This window comes from Cricetulus griseus, unplaced genomic scaffold (genome assembly GCF_003668045.3).
Source record: "Cricetulus griseus strain 17A/GY unplaced genomic scaffold, alternate assembly CriGri-PICRH-1.0 unplaced_scaffold_1, whole genome shotgun sequence".
NCBI lineage: Eukaryota > Metazoa > Chordata > Mammalia > Rodentia > Cricetidae > Cricetulus > Cricetulus griseus.
The window spans coordinates 4,337,291-4,355,851 of NW_023276808.1; the positions used below are offsets into that span (position 1 = coordinate 4,337,291).

At 41.2% G+C, this 18,561-nt stretch overlaps 2 protein-coding genes across 2 annotated transcripts in view; both read left to right on the forward strand.

The window, feature by feature from the left end:
- The window catches only part of LOC107977609 (zinc finger protein 431-like), a 156,707-nt gene that overhangs the window by 115,016 nt on the left and 23,130 nt on the right, over window positions 1-18,561 (forward strand). The gene's annotated exons all lie outside the window — the stretch shown is intronic.
- Window positions 2,753-18,561, forward strand: part of LOC113838780 (zinc finger protein 431-like) — a 37,294-nt gene continuing 21,485 nt past the window's right edge. Inside the window, exon 1 of the mRNA XM_027434308.1 lies at window positions 2,753-2,797. Coding sequence (XP_027290109.1) covers window positions 2,753-2,797 — 45 coding nt within the window. The remainder of the gene's footprint in view (window positions 2,798-18,561) is intronic.

Below are 18,561 nucleotides of genomic sequence, written 5' to 3' on the forward strand. Positions count from 1 at the left end.
GCTAGCAAGCAGGCAGCTAGTGTGGCTTTGAGCCCTGAAGGTGACCCTGGAAAGGCTTAGTAGAAAACGCTAGTGTGACTGTCTGAGGAAACACCATGTGGCATTTCTACAGACACACAGGGCTAAGACTCCAGTACCAGGTCTACCCACTGCGGCAGAAATCCATTTTGTCTAGTGATATACAGAGATATATTTAAGAACAAAATTATAAAGAAAACTTTTTAAGAAGAAAAAAACCCCTTTCCCTGATACCAAAATTGATGACTTTTAATTTTAGAAAATTAAGACAATATATGAAATATAAAGATGTGGAAAATATTGACATTCTTTCAGTGACAGAGGAAAATGATTGTTAATTAACAGTCTGCAGTACTGTGTCCCCTTTGGCAATCATTAAAGCCTCTGTTGTAAACTCTCACATTTCTGTATGACTGTGCTGCTGTAACTGTTTAACCAGGCTCCCTCAGCAGACCAGTGTTGACATTAATTATCTATTATTGCAGTCATGACAAATGTCACTGGATGGTTTTTAGTAATATCTGTTTGCCAAATGACTTTCCAGAATGCTTGTGTTACATCAGCACTGTGAGTGCTATGATCAGCTGACCCACACCAGCACTGACACTGAGCTTACACAAAAGGAAAGTGTTCACAGCTGCAAAGGGAAATGCTTTAATTTGAACATGGGGGCTGGGCATACCCTTGGTTTAGTGGCCACTTGGGTATCTCCTGTGAACTCACTGCATTGACATCTCACCTATTACCCCACTGGGGTTGTAGGCCCTTAATCATCTTTTTTTTTATGAGTTGTGCATTTAAAGCTAGATAGAAATAATATATTGTGTATTTTCCTGTTGCTCATTTGTCATTCAATTTTATTCATTTTATATTTGTGTAAACATGTGTAGATAGATACATAGACAGACATATGAATAGATTTAGGTATATGTTTCCATCTAGAGAACTTTAAAACCCTTTAGTTGCAGAGGCTTTGCCTTTTCCAGAGGTACTCAACAATACAACTATTTACATGATGTGCACTCTGCAGTAGGTGTCAGTGTAAGGGCGCCTGAAATGTGACATGCCTAAGTTACATGATACCCTACATTGTTTTACATAAGGGAACTGAGTATCCTTTGATTTTAGTCCTCAGGACCCCAGAACAAACCCGCCATGGACAGCTGTATCCTGAGAGGCACCAACATTTTCAGAAACTTTTCTTCACTTTGTGTCATGTGAGATGCACCAGGCGGAGCTCATCACAGATTTGGAGGCAGCCAGTTTGACTCAGTGAGGATAGACATCTGCAGCAATGATCTGGACACTAGATGTGCTTATTGCTTCTTTGTATCTTTGCCTTCTCAGCAGACAAGGTAGAAACTACATTCATATTCAGAGTGTATATAGATAGGCTCCCGTACAGACACAAGAGCACAAGAGCATATAAACACACGTCATGTCATTAAATGATGATTCTACACTGACACTTCCAAGGAATGCCACACCCCTTCTTGATTGCCTGTTCCTTAGTCCACAGGGAAAGCTAAGCTCTGAGCACTACCCACACATCTGGTCATTGACTTAATCATATAATAAATACTTATAAATGCTATAGAACTGCTTTAATCCACCACTATTAAATAGTTAAATCCCCTAAGAAAGATATTGGGATGTTGAGATGGTTCAGTGGGTAGAGTGCTTGCCACCAAGCCTGATGACTTGCATGCTCAGCATCCAGAGGGGTGGTTCCGCATTAACCTTCAGGCCACGCCCCTCCTCAGGGTCAAGGCGGAGATTCAGGCGTCGCCCCTGGTGATTGGATGATGAGGCTCAGACCCAGGGCCTCCCGCTTCGCTCAGCCCTCCATGCCACAGAGACACTGAGCTCTGTAGGATGCAAGCACTCTCCAGGGAGCATGTCAGCCCCGCCCCTCAGCCCCGCGTGTAAGCCCCGCCCTTACTCTCTGCTCGGCCCCGCCCTTCTCTGTGCTCAGCCCCGCCTCCAGCGTATCGGCCCCGCCCCCGCCTGCTCTCGCTCTCGCCTCGGCCCCGCCCCTGCTCTCTGCTCGCCCCCCGCCTCCGGCCTCTCGGCCCGCCCCTGCTCTCTGCTCGGCCCCGCCTCCGGCCTCTCGGCCCCGCCCCTGCTCTCTGCTCGGCCCCGCCTCCGGCCTCTCGGCCCCGCCCCTGCTCTCTGCTCGGCCCCGCCTCCGGCCTCTCGGCCCCGCCCCTGCTCTCTGCTCGGCCCCGCCTCCGGCCTCTCGGCCCCGCCTCCGCTCCCGGGCGCTCGCTCAGCTGCTGGGCATCCGCGCTTCTCGGCCATGGAGACCCCTGGGAGTCTGGACAAGAAAGTCAAGCTGAGCGACACCGCGCAGAACGGGGGGAGTGGAGGCCGCGGGCGGGAGCGCGAGGAGCGGGGGCGGCTGTGGGAAGCGCGGGCTGCCCGTGCATCCTGCGGGAGCCGGGGGCGGGGACCCAGGCGGCGGCGGCCCCCGAGGCGAGCCCCGGGCGGGCGGGCGGGCGGGAGCTGTCTCCTAGGCTGCAGAGGCCGAGGGCTGCGGTGGAGACGGAGGAGGCGCCTCGGCAGGGGCCTGGTTTTCTTGGCTCTGCCCGGGGACTTGGCCGAGTTTGGGGCGGTGTCCACGTCTTTCCATTTCTGATTGCAGTGTGCTGAGAGCAGACCCAGCAGTGTGGCCATTCGTGACTCGGGACTGCTCAGAACTGAGGGTCTCTGTGTCTCAGAGTTTTAAACCGGAATGCCTGACACAGACAGACTTTTGAAGACTCGATTCCCGGTGACAGTTAGGTGGGGAGAGATGATTGGTTTCTAACACTGAGCAGCGAGTGCCAGTTGGCCTTGTTGGCCAAGTACTGTACCCTCAGAAGGTTCTTTCCTCTGTCGTCACTCATTGGTTGCAGAAGCTGAGATGGTAAGAGCGCAGGCGAAAACCTTCCAACTTTGGAGGCTGCAAAGGCCTTGGTTTTAGGTTTAGATAGATTTTTTTATTCCACAGCTAACAGGATCATGAAGTTTAAATTCAGTCTTGCAGATCATTGCTTGCCCTTGGCAAGTCAGGGGGAAGAAAAAAGCTGTTTCAGGCAGATGTTCTTTAGAAGTCATTAATTTGCCTTGTCTGCCATCAGGATCAAGAATTCTTACTGTCTCTTTTCATTCTTTTCCTTAATTTCTTAGAAGGTGAAGGAGGGGGGAGGGCAGAGATAAAGGGAGATCAGGATATTGGAAGGAGACATGGACTTCTGGCCTGGGCTCTAGTCTCAGCCTTGCCATTTGTAAGGTGGACGATCTTAACAGAAGTCACTCTACTTTGAATCTCAGATGACTGAGGGTGTAACAGTGTGCCCTTTGCAGGATTGTTTTTATGAGTAGAGAAGATAAAGAACTTGAAAGGGTGGTGAAACATTTCAACAGAATTTTATGGGTAGAGAAGAAAGTTGATTAAATTGGAGTATTTAAAAATAATTTCAGTGGGGCATCTGGCAGTGGGTCAGTATTTATCCCTAGTATACGAATGGACTTTGGGAGTCCATTCCACATAGAGGCATACGCTCTGAGCCTAGACCCTGTTCCAAACTATATGACAGACCTCGAAGATTCCACATGGAAGACCTCACCATCCCTGGGGAGCAGAAAGTGGGTGGGGTAGGGGGACAGGGGAGGAGGGGAGGAAGAGGGAACTAGGATTGACATGTAAAACAAGATTGTTTCTAAATAAAAAAAAAAGAAAAAAATGATTTCAGTAAAAAAGTATTGTTACAAAGACATGACAGTTTTAGTGACTTTGTAACTTATAATTCAATGGGTTCTTAGGTAGCTCTCTCTCGCTGTCTGTGTCTGTGTCTCTGTGTGTGTGTGTGTGTGTGTGTGTGTGTGTGTGTGCCTTTCCCTCTGTGTATATCTTTCTGTGTACACCTATTTGTTCTGTCTCTTCCTATGCTTCTCTTTAATAAAAAGATCATGGGTTAGTTTCTGCTTGCACTTGGCTGAGATTCTGATTTAATGAGGTAAAAACATGGGTCAGAAGACTTCTGCACTGTGCCTTACACTACATGAGATTCACAATTCTGTCCTTGTAATCCTCACAAAATTACTGCTGACATCTGGGAAAGGAGTATATCCATCCTCAAAATGTTTTTTTTTTTTTCATTTTTGTCATCAAACATTGCTCATTGTATATGGGATATCACTAAATTAGGAAGGTTTTTCTCTGTCTACACAGAAAGGTATATCAATTTTGTCTGGTGGTTAATATTGATTTTCAAGATGATAAGATCTAGTTCAGTCAAGGGACACTTCTTCAGGCAAAATTGTGAGGGCTTATCTACATCTTATTTTTCTCACTGTATATTTATGAGACATGAGCTTGTACATTTAGTTCATTGAGTTGAGAAGACTCTTCTTCCTTCTAGAAGTGATAGCAACATTCCAGTCCATGGTATTGGTACTGGATTATAGAGTAAGCACCAACGTTTATCATTATCAGCATCCTTCTTTCTTTGGGAAAACTTTGCCTTGGAATGATTCCCATGTTGACCCTGCCTCCCTCAGGCAAGACAATGTCTCATGTCTTCTGCCTTGGTGGTTGAGATAGCTACTCTGGAATTACCTAATTAACAAAGAGTTGCTTTCACCTGAGGGAATTTTAATTAATTAAAGTTTTTTAAATAAGAAAAGTTGTCATTAATCTTGATCACCTGAGATGATAAGATCCACCTTTAGGTGCTTGGTAGCAGTGCACACTTTAACACCAGAATTCAGGAGGAAGAGGTAGTGGGACTTTCTGAGTTTCAGACAAGTCTGGACTATAGAATGATTTCCAGTGCCTCAGCCATAAAACAGCTCTTGAAAACATGTGCACAAAACAACAACAACAATGAAAATAAATAATCAAATGGAGAATATGATCCACTTATAACCTGAATCTTACTTTCTGGTAGGAGCCAACATATATAAACAATATTAGAGAAGGAAGCTCTCTCGTTTTACCTGCTTATTCCAGTTCTCACTGCCAAATTCATTTCTTTCATAGCATTAGAGCCAACTTCTTTGGAAATTTTGGGTATAAGGAGACAGGCTGACATGACCAGCCTCATGGACTGAACAATTACTGCATTCTTCACTTGATTTAGCTAATCGCTCAAAAACAATCTACTATATTCTTCAAAATTCCATTGGTAGGAAGCCATGGTTGGTCTATAGTGACCACAGCTTGTGATACATTCTAATGAATCTACTCTAGAGATGCATGGAGGCATGCAAAATTCTATACCATTCACGTAGAGAAACTTGAATAATGCAGCTGTGATTTTTTTCCACCTGCACCTGGAGGAAGATGTGCTTTCTAACAATAGAGCTCATTAACACATTCTTCCTAGCTTATTGACATCCAAACATTCAAATTTCCATGAATACTATTCTTTTATTATTAGTCATTTGCCTAGAGTTTGCTCTGAATTTCAGGAATAAACTGAAAGCAATGGAACCATCTTCCAGCCTTCTGAAGAGGGGGAAGACCTATTGTTTTTTGTTTGAGATCTGGTTTTTTCTTTACTTTCCCAATTGTGTGAAATCCCAGTAACAACCATGAAGAAAGTATCTTCAGTTCATCTGACATCAGCATGAAACCAAAGAACAAACCTCTCCCTTTTTGTCCTTACTAAGCAGTAAACTAGCAGAAGTACAAAGAAGAAATCCCAATTAGAACACCCAGGTTCATGACAAAATACATGCATATTAATGTGGTCCTTCTGGTTGGAAGTTGGCACAGGATAATAAATTCTTCCCGAAAATAGAAAGCACAAATGAAGATTGGGGAAGAGTCTCACTTCATGATCTTGCTCTCAATTTGCTTAGCTCTTCTCCATTTGTGAATGCATTTGAGACAGTAGGTGTGGTTACAGTTGGACAGGATCCCAAAGCTGTGCTAGCTGGGATTTGCTTTCCGATAGACCACCTCCATGCAGACCCTACATATCATGTCATTGCTGCACTGCACAGAAAAAGAGACCTCCATGTGCTTCTAATGGACCTCAATGCAAGAGTTTATGTGTTGTGATCTCTGGGCAGCATCCATTGGGTGCAGGACCTGCAGGCCACACATGTCACAGGAGTCTCTGGAGACACATACAGTTTTCCCCATAGTGACACTCTCTTACTGCAGCATAGGGACAGAGCTGCTTCTTTGTCTCCACCTCAGGTGGCTTCTTCACTAACTCTTCCTTGGTCTCTGAGCCCTGCTGGGGTACTTCAGCAGTGGCTTGCTGTGTTTGTATCTGCAGCGGTCTCAATAAACACAGAACCTCTTTGAAAATACTTACACACTACACCATATGGACTGTCAGAGAGGTCATGGGAGCATGGAGAGTTATATCCTTCCTTACAAACCCCATGCATAAAATATCTGCAGGTGATCTGTTTCTTCCAGCCACTGCTACTGCTGTTGCTGCCTTCCCCTCCACCCATCCCCATAGCCAGGGCAGCAACTGAGGAAATCAGGGTGAGGGAGCCCTCTGCCACCGCCGCTGCTCCTGCTCCTAATGTTGTGGCTGTTGTTCCAGGAACCACAGTCTCCACCATTACTGATTATCCCACAAATCAATAGCCCCTGAACTTCAGGATCAAATACTTGTTCTCTGCCTGAGACTGAGAAGGCAGGTGGGAGGGAGAAGAGAACCACATCTCTCATGTGAGATTTTTCTTATTTGCTTTGATTTGTTCTGATTTGCATTGCTGCATCCCCTGACAGGCTTATTTGGGGTGTAGAAACTTTTCAATTATACCCAGGAAGACAAGGGGAAGTTGCTATGGAGACCAGGAAGATAGCAGGGTCTGTAATCGGAGTCAGGGGCCATGTTGTTGAAATGCACATCATTGCAGATCTAGTAAAGATTCTTTTCTTGTGTGGGAGGCCTAGCCAGGAACCACAATACTGTGTCTTTAAGCACACTCTAACCCTATGGGAGGTGCTCTTGTCACTCAAGTCTCACTGTCCAATCAGGCCCTCCATATGACCTTCCAGTCAGCAGAGGTGCAGGACTCTTCCTGTCACCAGGCTTCAGGCTTGACTTTGAACAAGAGCCAGTTTTGTGTGCTGCAGGGAGCTGATCTGAGAGCTTCATTGATCTGGGAAACCACAAAATGGTGAGCTAGGGGATGCTGTCTGCATATTGGGATGAGCAGGTTGCCAGGTGTGGCAGACAGCTTGGTGGGTCCTCCCTGTATCTGGGGGAGAGAGCGGCCAGATTCCCTGCCTTCTAGAAAACAGATTCCCTGTCTTCCTGTGTGGTTAATATAAACTCTTCAACCTACAGGAAGGTCTCTCAATAACTTTGCACTGTGGATTTAATCTGATCAGAGCATTGATATCAGGGAGCTTGGTGTAGGAGCACGTTTCTAGTCAACTTCAACATTCTTGATGTATATATGGAAAGCAGCTTGCTTTACTTAGAGAGACCAACTGTTTCTAGTACCTCCTTCACATTCAACATTCTGCATTTAACATTTACATGTAATATACATCTATCATTAATTTTATGCAGGTTGTCCAAGGGCATCTCATGTGATCTTCAGCAGTCTCCTATTATGCCATAATGTAGGAGAGAAGAATTGGTGATATAAAATATTTACCAATGTTTAGGATGTAGTATGTCTCCCAAAATATAATTGAACTGAAATACCCAAAATTAAGTGTATGCTAACCAGCCTTGTTTGGATGCTAGTAATCACATTTTTTCACTAGGATTGTCCAGGAATTTGTCCAAACCATTGCAAAGAAGCCCTTCCTCATTTAAAAACAAGCCATTAGGCCCTTCCCATATCAAATAGCAGGCATCTGACAAGCTGCTCAAGGAGGCATTACAGGGTCACAACAAATCATAAATCCTGGTGTCATAAAATCTATTTTTTTCTTGAGAAATTAACAGTTTTCTCAGGTATGCAATATAACAACATGTGACCATTATTTGAAATAAAATACAGTTGTGTTTAGAACTTACCTCATTACACAAAGCTCTCATTTGAGCCCTCAGTTTTGGAGGACTTAGTAACTGCCTGGGACTTGGGCTTGGGCGCTTTCCTAAGGGCCTGAAGTATTGACAATGAAACAGAGATCCTTCTCTAAAACCTGCAATATGTTTGGGAGAGCTGGTAATGGTCTGGGGTCAGGGACTTTTGGAAGGGTTGTGGCAAATCCTGAGATTCCTAAATCAATCATCCCACCATATGGAGCTGTTGTTGTCTGGCCTAAGGCCACTGTGTCTTTAGTCAATAATGTTCTTGGGAAAATGTTTCCCATGTGTGGCATTGTTTGACTCTTTTTCTCCTGATTTTCTCCAATTATATGATAGTTTTTGATAACTTCATATAATTCTCTCTTTTTCTTTCATCCTACTACCCCATTTAAGCAGTGTACAAGACATTATTCTGTTCTAGAAGCATAGTTAGTCTGGGACATATCCTTTGCAATACCTACCCAAACTAGTGTTTATCTTTCCTACCTTCTACTTGTCCTATCTTTCATAGCCCCTGTGACCTTCACCTCAGAACCCTCTCAATGAGAATGACCTGTTCCTTCAGGTCAATTATGTACTAAAGAAATTATTTTGGGAATGTCCATGCAGTGTGATTGCATTTTACTTAACTGCTAGTATCTGCTTCCAAGGACTGGTATTTTCTGTCTTTTGGTGTTCACCTTTAGACAAAAGGTATCAAAAATTTTTATTGTGCTCTAATAAGTCTATAGTCTCTGGATCACATGATCATAAATCCTGTTTCAACTTTTCAAAATAATTTTTGAGATTGTAAATGCATCATATTCACATTGTCTTTTCTGCCTCAAAGTCCTATTAAAACTACATTGTTTTCTAATTTCTGGCCAGTTTTTCTTTAACTCCATTACACAGTAACACCTGATACTGTGTGAAGGTGACCTGCGTTTGGTTGCAGGATTTCCCAGCTCTGAGGCAATGGGTTTGCTGCAATGGACAATGAACACAAAGGACCCTGTGCGTTGGATGAGGAACAGGATGTGCTGTACATGAGAGGAAGAATGACTACTAAAATACAAATGTTCTAGAATAGGCTGTGTCTACTGTGCTGTAATGACAGAGGTGGAAGGACTGTGATATCTGAGTCAATTGATGTGGGGGTTCTGGGGAAGGTTTGCTGTCAGGATAACTACTGGCTGGTATTTTGTAGTTTCTTACCATTGTTATATTCTGGTTTTTCTGAACTGATTTATATGAAAAAACACAAGCTATACCATGGCAATTATATGGTTTTCAGAGCAGATCTTTTGAGCCATCATTTCATTTATTTATTTATTTAGTTATTGACTGCTTGTTTTTCAAGAAAAGTTTTTCCTCTGAAACATTCATGGCTGTATTGGGATTCACCTTGTATACCTGTCTGGTATGAACTCACAGAGATCTTATTGCCTCTGCCTCCCAAGGGCTGTTATTAAAGGCATGTGCCAACAACACCCAGTGAGCTTTCAATGCTGTTGGGACTTGAATGGAACATGAGCCACAGCGTAGTTCCATTGGTATATGTGGTGACCTGGGCAATGGCCTTTGTCCTCTGTGCTTCTCAAGATGGATTTGCTGGGTAATGGGAGATTCTGCAGCAATGCCATTGGGGGATATAATTCTTGCAGTGTCACTGTCCAGTGTTCACATTTGGGCATTGCTTTTGGTTGCAGTGGGAAAACAAATTAGAAAACTATAGATTTGGTTTCTAGAAGTTCTGAATAATGCATTCCATTTTCATGTTTGTATTACAACTGTTGCTATTAATTTAGGAACATGTAGAATAATGGTTATGTGGGTTGTCTTTCATGAGTACTTTATTAGAATGCTTGCAACTTAGTATTGCAAATAACCACAATGATGTGATTCAGTGAAGATAAGTTCCAGGGGAGAAAAGGAGTTTCTGATGTGCAGAGATAGCTCAAGTGTACCAGGTGACGTACAGGTACATATGGCAGATTCCAAGTTATGTGCCATAGGCCATGGGATCAGATTTAAAATCACATGTCTTTTTTTTTTTTTGCATTTTTTTTGGTTCGGGGAGCATTTTTTCCTTTTTCAATTTATATTAGAAATAACCTTGTTTTGCATGTCAATCTCAGTTTCCTCACCCCTCCTCCTACCCTGCCCCTCACTGACCCCTTATTCTATCCCATTTCTGCTACTTTCATGAGTGGTCTCTAATGTCTGCCATATCATTTGGAGCAAGGCATAGGCCTACTCCTCTAAGCTCACACAGTGTTGCTTTATGTGGAATGCACTCCCACAGTCCCTTCATACACTAGGGATGAATTCTAATCTACTACCAGAGGCCCCATAAATTACCAAGTCCTCCTAATTGACACCCATGTACAGGGGGCCTGCATCAGTCCTATGCTGGTTCCCCAAGCTATCAGTCTGTGGTCCATGAGCTCCCACTTGTTCAGGTCAGCTAATTCTGTGAGTTTTTCCAGTCTGGTCTTGACTCGTTTCCTCATCACTCCTCCCTATCTGAAACTAGATTCCAGGATTTTGGTTCAATGTTTACTGTACGTGTCTACTTCTGCTTCCATCTGCTACTGGATGAATGCTTTAGGATGGCATATCAGGTAGTCAACTATCTCTTCAGAGAAGGACATTTAAAGTAAACTCTTGACTACTGCTTAGATTGTCAGTTGGTGTCATCCTTGTAGATCACTGGACATTTCCCTAGTGCCAGATTTCTCATTAAACCTATAATGGCTGTGTCTATTATGGTATCTCTTTTCTTGCTCTGCTGTATTCTACCACTGATTCCTTCTTTCTGCTTCCTCAATTCCTCTTCTACCCTCCTCTTCTCCCCTTCTCATTCTCCTAACTCCCTCTCTCCTCCCCCATGCTCCCAGTGACCTCAGGAGACCTTGTCCCTTTCCCCTTCTCTGGGGGTCATGTGGTAATCTCTCTTACGTTTCTCCCTGTTTCCTAGCTTCTCTGGGAGTGTGGATTGTAAGATGGTAATCCTTTCTTCCATGTCTAAAACCCATGCACAAGTGAGTACATACCATGTTTTTTGACTAGTTTTCCTCACCCAGGATACTTTCTTCTACTTCCATCCATTTCCCTGTTAATTTTAAGATGACATTTTTCTGCTCCATTATGTAAATGTACCATATTTTGTCTATCCATTATTCAGTTTAAGGTCATCTAGGTTGCTTCCACTTTGTAGCTATTACAAATAATGCTGGTTTGAAAATAGTGGAACAGTTGTCCTTGTTGTATGAATATACATCATTTGGCTATATGCCTACAAGTGGAAAAGCTGCATCTTGTGGTACTCTGATTCCCATTTTTCTGAGGAACCACTGTACTTATTTCCAAAGTAGCTGCGGGACTTTCCATTTCGACCAGCACTGGAGGAGTGTTCTCCTTTCTCCACATTGTCTTTATCATAAACTGTCATTGTTTTTGATTTTAGCTATTCTGAAAGGAGCAGTATGCTACCTCAGTGGTGTTTTGATTTGCATTTCCCTTATAGCTAAGGATGCTGAGCACTTTCTCAAGTGTCTTTCAGCCATTTTGGATTCCTCTATTGAGAAGTATCTATTTCTGTATCCCACTTTTTAATTGGATTTTTTTGGTGTTTTGGTATGAGCTTGTTTTCTTTGTATATGTTGGAAATTAGCCCACTGTGAAATGTGGGATTGATGAATATCTTTTTCCATTTTGTGGGATACTGTTTGTTTTGTTGACTACAACATTTGACTTACAGAAGCTTCTCAGTTTCAGGAAGTCCCTTTTGTTAATTGTGGATCTTTGTTTCTGGGCTATAGGTGTTGTGTTCAGGAAGTGTTCTACTTTACAAATTCTTCTAGGATACCTACTACATTCTCTTCTAAGAGGGTCAGTGTGGCTGGATTTATGCTGAGGTCTTTGATACATTTAGACTTATGTTTTGTGCATGGTGATAGATAAGGATCTGTCTGCAGTCTTTTACACACCAGCACCCAGTTATTCCATCACTATTTGTTGAAGATACTTTCTTTTTTACATTGTATAATTTTAGCTTCATTGTCCAACAACAGGTGTTCTTTTTTGGGGGGGTTCTAGACAGGGTTTCTCTGTGTAGCTTTGGAGCCTATCCTGCACTCGCTCTGGAGACCAGGCTGGCCTCAAACACACAGAGATCTGCCTGCCTCTGGAAGAAGTTGACAGTATCAAGACTTTAAATTGCAAAATCCATAGATGGTCTCTATAGAACTTAATTGGCTGTTGTTGTAGGAAACAAAAGATTGGAATGTCAGAGTAATGACAGACCCTGGTGGCCAGGGTCAGGATTTCAGTGGGTAAAAGTCTCTGCCAGGCACCATGCAATTGGCGTGACCTATCTGCCTTGAGAGATATTTCTCAAAGCATATTCAGGCTAAAGCCCATGGCTCTTGGGACACATTGTTCCTACTGGTACCTGATGCACTGATGAACTCCATCAGGCAGTCAAGCAATCAGGCTAATCTGTATTTCTCTGTATGATTTCTTACTAATTCAGGAAGTATGTAAGCCTAACAAGAAAATTGTTCTTAGACATTAATTTTTTTACACTGTATGGCTTCCAATTTTCATGTTTTCCTGGCAACTACAAATGCATTGATCCTGGAAATTGCCACTATCTCTTATTTCTGATAAAGATATAAAAAGTCTGTTTCCTGACAATAAAATAGGCATATTCTCGTCTTGCTGTGGCCCTCTAGGACAAACCCAGCTGCATTCCTTTTTGATTATATTGGGTGATCTTGGCCTGATAAGTAAGAACATGTTCTTAGCAGATTTCACGAAAAATTTAGCTGGATTTCATCAGTGTGATATTTTGGCCCTGAATCTTTCTTAATCTACACATCCAAAGAAAGTGAATAAGGCTGAGTTTAAGAGTAATGGGCTGATGTCTTAGAAAAAATATTGTTTCTGTTGATGGTTATTACTGTTGACTCCTTCAGGTCTGCAGTGAAAAGAACACAAGGGTACAAGGAGGAATATATGAAAGTCTCTGTTTTGTTATGGCAATCCATTGATGGAAAAGAAACAGTAATTTCAAGGTTTTTAATAGTATTAAAGAAAGTTCCCTGCTGTTCATTAAATGCCTAGGAATGTAGCCCAAGTTTACAATGCTATCCAACAATGGCCTTACCATATTGAAGGAGTAGGCAAAATAATCTCTTGTCTCAGGATAAAACTGACAAATTTGATTCAAACTTCGTAGGGTCCACAAAATCATTGCAGAATCACCTATTTTTTTACTCACTATGCAAACAATAAAGATGCAAAATAAAGATGATGGATTCTTCTTCTGTGGTCAGTTCTTCACTATATTACACATTATGTTTTTGACAATCAGACACCAAATGAGAGTTCATTGCATGAAGCAGTGAATATGAAGCTGAGTTGCATTTGAGACCACAGGATGTTGAGATATTCATGATATGAGACACCTGCCATGGAGACTTTCATAGGAGGAATGTAATTAGCAAATGTGTGAGATAGATAAGAAGTGAAGTCCTGGGGGTTGTGTGTTTTTTTTATCATATTTTTATAATGAAGCTTGGGTGGCATCAGAGACCAGAGCTACCAGTTAATGGACCAAAAATTAACATAGAGTTTTGGAAAACTGTGGAGAGATTGGAGACTGGAATTAGTAAGGATGGGCTGAAGGAGGATCCTTCTCTGTTTTAGATTTAGAAATGGAAGAGGTAGGAGTCACTGATGGCTGACCAACTAGTTCTCTCATCTTTCAGGGTCTTACCCCCATATCTGACTTCTGACTTTTTTCTTAATAAATATTATTTGTGCCAGGTGGTGGTGATGCAAACCTGTAAGCAAGTCTCTAGGATGTCATATAAGGTAGTCAAAGATTTCATTACCAGAGAAGGGCATTTAAGGTGACCCCTGGACTGTTGCTTAGATTGTTATTTGGTCTCATTCTTGTAAACTTCTGGACATTTACCTAGTGCCAGATTTATCTCTAAACCCATAAGGCTCCATCTATTATGGTATTGCTTTTTCTTACTCTCCTCTATTCTTCCCCTGACTCAATTTCCTTCTCCCTCATGTCCTCCTCTCCCCTCCTCTTATCCCCTTCTCATTCTTCTAACTCCATCTCCCCTCCCCCATGCACCCAATTAACTCAGGATATATTGTCCCTTTCCTGTTCTCTGGGTTATCTATGTCTTGCTTAAGATGCTCCTTGTTTCCTAGCTTGTCTGGCGGTGTGGATTGTACGATGGAAATGCTTTGTTCCATGTCAAAAACCCATATATAAATGAGTATACGTGATGTGTGTCTTTTTGTTACTGGGTTACCTTACTCAGGAAACTTTATTCTACTTCCATCCTTTTGCCTGTGAATTTTAAGATTCCATTGTTTTTTTTTTCCGCTGGGTAGTACTTCATGGTGTAAATATACCATATTTTCTCTATACATTATTCAGTTTAGGGTCATCTAGGTTGCTTCAAGTTTTGGCTATTACAAATAAGGCTGCTATGATCACAGTTTAAAAGATGTCCTTCTTGTTTAAATGTTCATATTTTAGCATACAAGTGGAATTGCTGAATCTTGTAGACTGATTCCCATATTACTGAGAAATCGCCATACTGATTTCCAAATTGGCTGTATGAATTTTCACTCCCACCAGCAGTGTAGGAGTGTTCTCTTTTCTCCACACACTCTCCAGCATAAACTGTTATTGGTTTTTTTTTTTTTTAGCCATTATAATGGAATAATATGCTACTTCAGAGTTGTTTTGATTTGCATTTCCCTGATGTCTAAGAATGTCGAGCACATTCTTAAGTGTTTTTCTGCCATTTTAGATTCCTCTACTGAGAAGTCTCTATTTAATTCTCTTCCCCACTTTTTAATTGGATTCTTCGGTGTTTTGGTGATGAGGCTCTTTACTTCTTTGTGTATTTTGGAAATCAGCCCACTGACAAATGTGGGGATGATGAATATCTTTTCAAATTCTGTGGGGCTGCCATTTTTCTTGTTGACTATGTCCTTTGACTTATAGGTGCTTCTCAGTTTCAGGAGGTCCCATTTATTAATTGGGCAACTCTGTATCTGTGCTGCTGGTATTATGTTCAGGAAGTGTTCTACTGTACAAATTCATTGAGGCATTTTCTAAGAGGTTCAGTGTGGCTGCATTTATGTTGTGGTCTTTGGTCCATTTGGACTTAAGTTTTGTGCATGGTGATATATATATGGATTGTATGCAGTGTTTTACATGCCAGAACCCATTTATGCCAGCACTATTTGGTGAAGATGCCCCTTTTTACCTTGTATAATTTTGCTTCATTGTCCAACATCAGGTATTCATAGGTATGTGGGACCATATCATGGTTTTCAATTTGATTACATTGGTTTACCTGTGTTTTAAATTATTTTTCTAGGTTGGTTTGTTAATGAGCATCAGTGGGGTTGTATGCACATGAAACAAAAGGAATTATAAGGAGCTTCTGATCCATAGTCAGAGATCACCTCCATTTCTGGAGAGAGATCTAGAGCATGGTGCTTCTGTTTTTGGAAGAAATATCAGTAGCCCTAGGGTCAGAAACAATAGTTCAAGGGTCATTTTGAGGTAATTTTGTGAAGGTTGTGAGGTCTGTGTTTATTTAATTTTTATACCCATAACATCATAGGGAGCTGGGTATCATTGGTCAAAATCAGCCTTTTCCTTTCCTCTGTTTTCTTTTGTATTTGATTAAAAGTTGACAATATTTACCTGCCTTTTTTCTTGGCATTTTCTCACCGACCCTTTCATTCTTTTCAAAATATTTTTGATTGTTGTACTTTGTGACAAGTTTAGACCTCATATTATGTGAATCTGTGTACTGATTTTTTGTAATGTATAATTTAACCTATTTATATCCATTTACATAAAAATGTTGGACCTTCAGCAATGTATCTTCATAAAATTTCTTATGTTATCAGTTATGAATGTTTTGCTTTTGCGTGAAGTGGCTGTGGATAGAAGGTTTACTTTTTTTATCTTTATCTTATATGGTTGCCTCTTCCTATTTTCTTGCATACTGGCAAATTTGTGTTCTCCAGTTGTTGCTGTCTTCATGTTTGAGTCTTTGTTGTGTAAGTGATTGATATGATTAATACAGTTGCTTTGGCTAAACTGGATCAGGTATCCACTTGACAAAACCTGGGATCATCTGAGAGAAAAGTGATTGTGTTCTTAGATAAGAATGTTTGATTTATGCCTGGAAAATATTGTGTTGACTGATGCTTTATGTGGGAATAAGACTTCAGCTTATCTCTGAGAAAGTGCATCTGGGCTTTTTAAGAGAGATAGCTGAGCACAAGATAATATCAAAGAAAAAGAGAAAATCAAGACACAATGATTCCACATGTTTTCCCTTCAATGACTGACTCGAGTTTCTCTCCTAAGTTCCCACAATGATAGAAACTGGCCTAGGAGTAACAAACAAATCTCTTCATTACAGGAGTAGCTTTTATTTAGATAATTTAATCACAACAAAAAGAAGAATGTTGGTAGTCTGAATGTAATTGGACCCATAAGCTCATGGAGGATGGCAATCATTGCTACCATACTTAACCATGTTCATATCTGAAAATACTGTGACAGCCACCACTGGCAGACATCAAAATTGACTTTAAGATATATTGTCATTTACCTGGGCCCTGTGGTGAGATTAAGGTGGACCACTTCAGTACATGTCAGGAAAGGATTTCAGGATGAGTCAATGATAATCAGAGTTGGAATTTTATGTTGAGACAGGATTTCCCTCTATATTTTTGGCTGTCCTTGAACTCAGAATGCAGATGATTTTGGCGCAGAATTCACAGTAGTTTGTTTGTCTCTGCTGCCCAGGTATTGGAATATATGTTGTGTGTCCAAACATCCTATTATAATTTTATTATTTATTCATTTATGTCTATTTATATTTATGTGATTTTTAGGTGTGGAATTTGGGCATATGTCTCATGGTTTTGGTGCAAATATCAGAGAACACTTAGGGTGCTTGTCTTTTACAGTTAGGATGTTTGAGATAGGGTCTCTAGGTTTGCATGTGACATAATTAGAATTTTCAGGATTTCCTCTGTCAGTGTGGTGGGTCCTCCTTGTATCTTGGTGGAGGAGTGCAGCCTGATTCCCTGTCTTGTGAATTCCCATGTGGTCCATGTAAATTATCTGACCTAGGGAGAGGTATTTCACAAACTTTGCTCTGTGGATTAATCTGATCAGAGTATTGGCAGGAAGATGGGTGTAGGAGCAAGTTTCTAGTCAACTTCAACATTCTTGATGAATATATGGAAAGCAGCTTGCCTAACTCAGACAGGCATAGTTTTTCCAGTATCTTCTTGGCATTCAACTCTGCATTTAACATTTACATGTTATCTCCATTGACAGTTAATTTTGTGCCAGATGAAATTCTAGCTTTTTTGAGAATACCATAGTTTTGGAAGGTGAACAGATGACAGTTATTTGAAAAAAAAACACAGTTGAGTTAAGAACTCACCTTATCAAGCAAGGAATTCATTTAAGCCCTCAGGTAGGGAGGACCTAGTAATAGCCTGTGATGTAGGACTTGTGAGCTTTCATTGAGGCCTGATGTATTGACAATAAAACTAAGCTCCTTCTCTAAAACATGCAATATATTTGAGAGAACTTGTAATGGTGTGGGGCCAGGAATGTTTAGAAGGGTTTTGTATGTCATAAGTCAGTCATGTTCTTCAGTTACTCTGTTTCCCTAATGTGTCGTTGTTTGCTAACCTCTTCCAGAATTTCTCCCATTATATAATAGTTTTTGATGGATTCATATTATTCTCCCATTTCCTTCTATTATCCAACCCAATATAAGTAATATACAACCTGCTATTCTTGTTAAGAAGCTTAGTTAGTCTGGGACACATCCTCTGCAATACGTCTGCAACCTAGCATTTATCTTTTTCTACCATCTATTTGTCCTATATTTCATATCCCCATTACCTTCACCTCTGGACCCTGTCGATAAAGAATGACCTGTGGATTCAAGTCAATGTTCTACTTCAGTAATTATTTATGGAATATCCTTGCTATAAGAAGTTATTTTTAAGAATATCCTTGCAAAAAAAAATCCTTGCTGTGTGATTGCATTTTACTTAACTGCTACTATCCACTACTAAGGACTGGTATTTTCAGGTTTATGGTGTTCATCTGTTAAGGAATGCTATGCGAAATTTTAATGTGCTCTAATACAAGTCTCTAAGTCCCTGGAGCACTTGATCATGAAGCATGTTTCAAGTTTTCAAAATAATTTTTGAGATTATAAATGCATCATATTCACCTTGTCTCCAAGCCCTATCATTACCCCATTGCTTTCTCATCCTTGGCCTGTTTTTCTTTAACCCAGTTACACAGTAGCAACAGTTACTGTGTGAACGTGACTTATGTCTGTTTGCAGAGTTTCCCAGCTCTGAGGCAATGGGTTTGCTGCACTGGATCTTGAGCATGAAATGGACTGTGCACACAAACACCCTGTGGTTTGGATGATGAACAGGATATGCCCTGTGG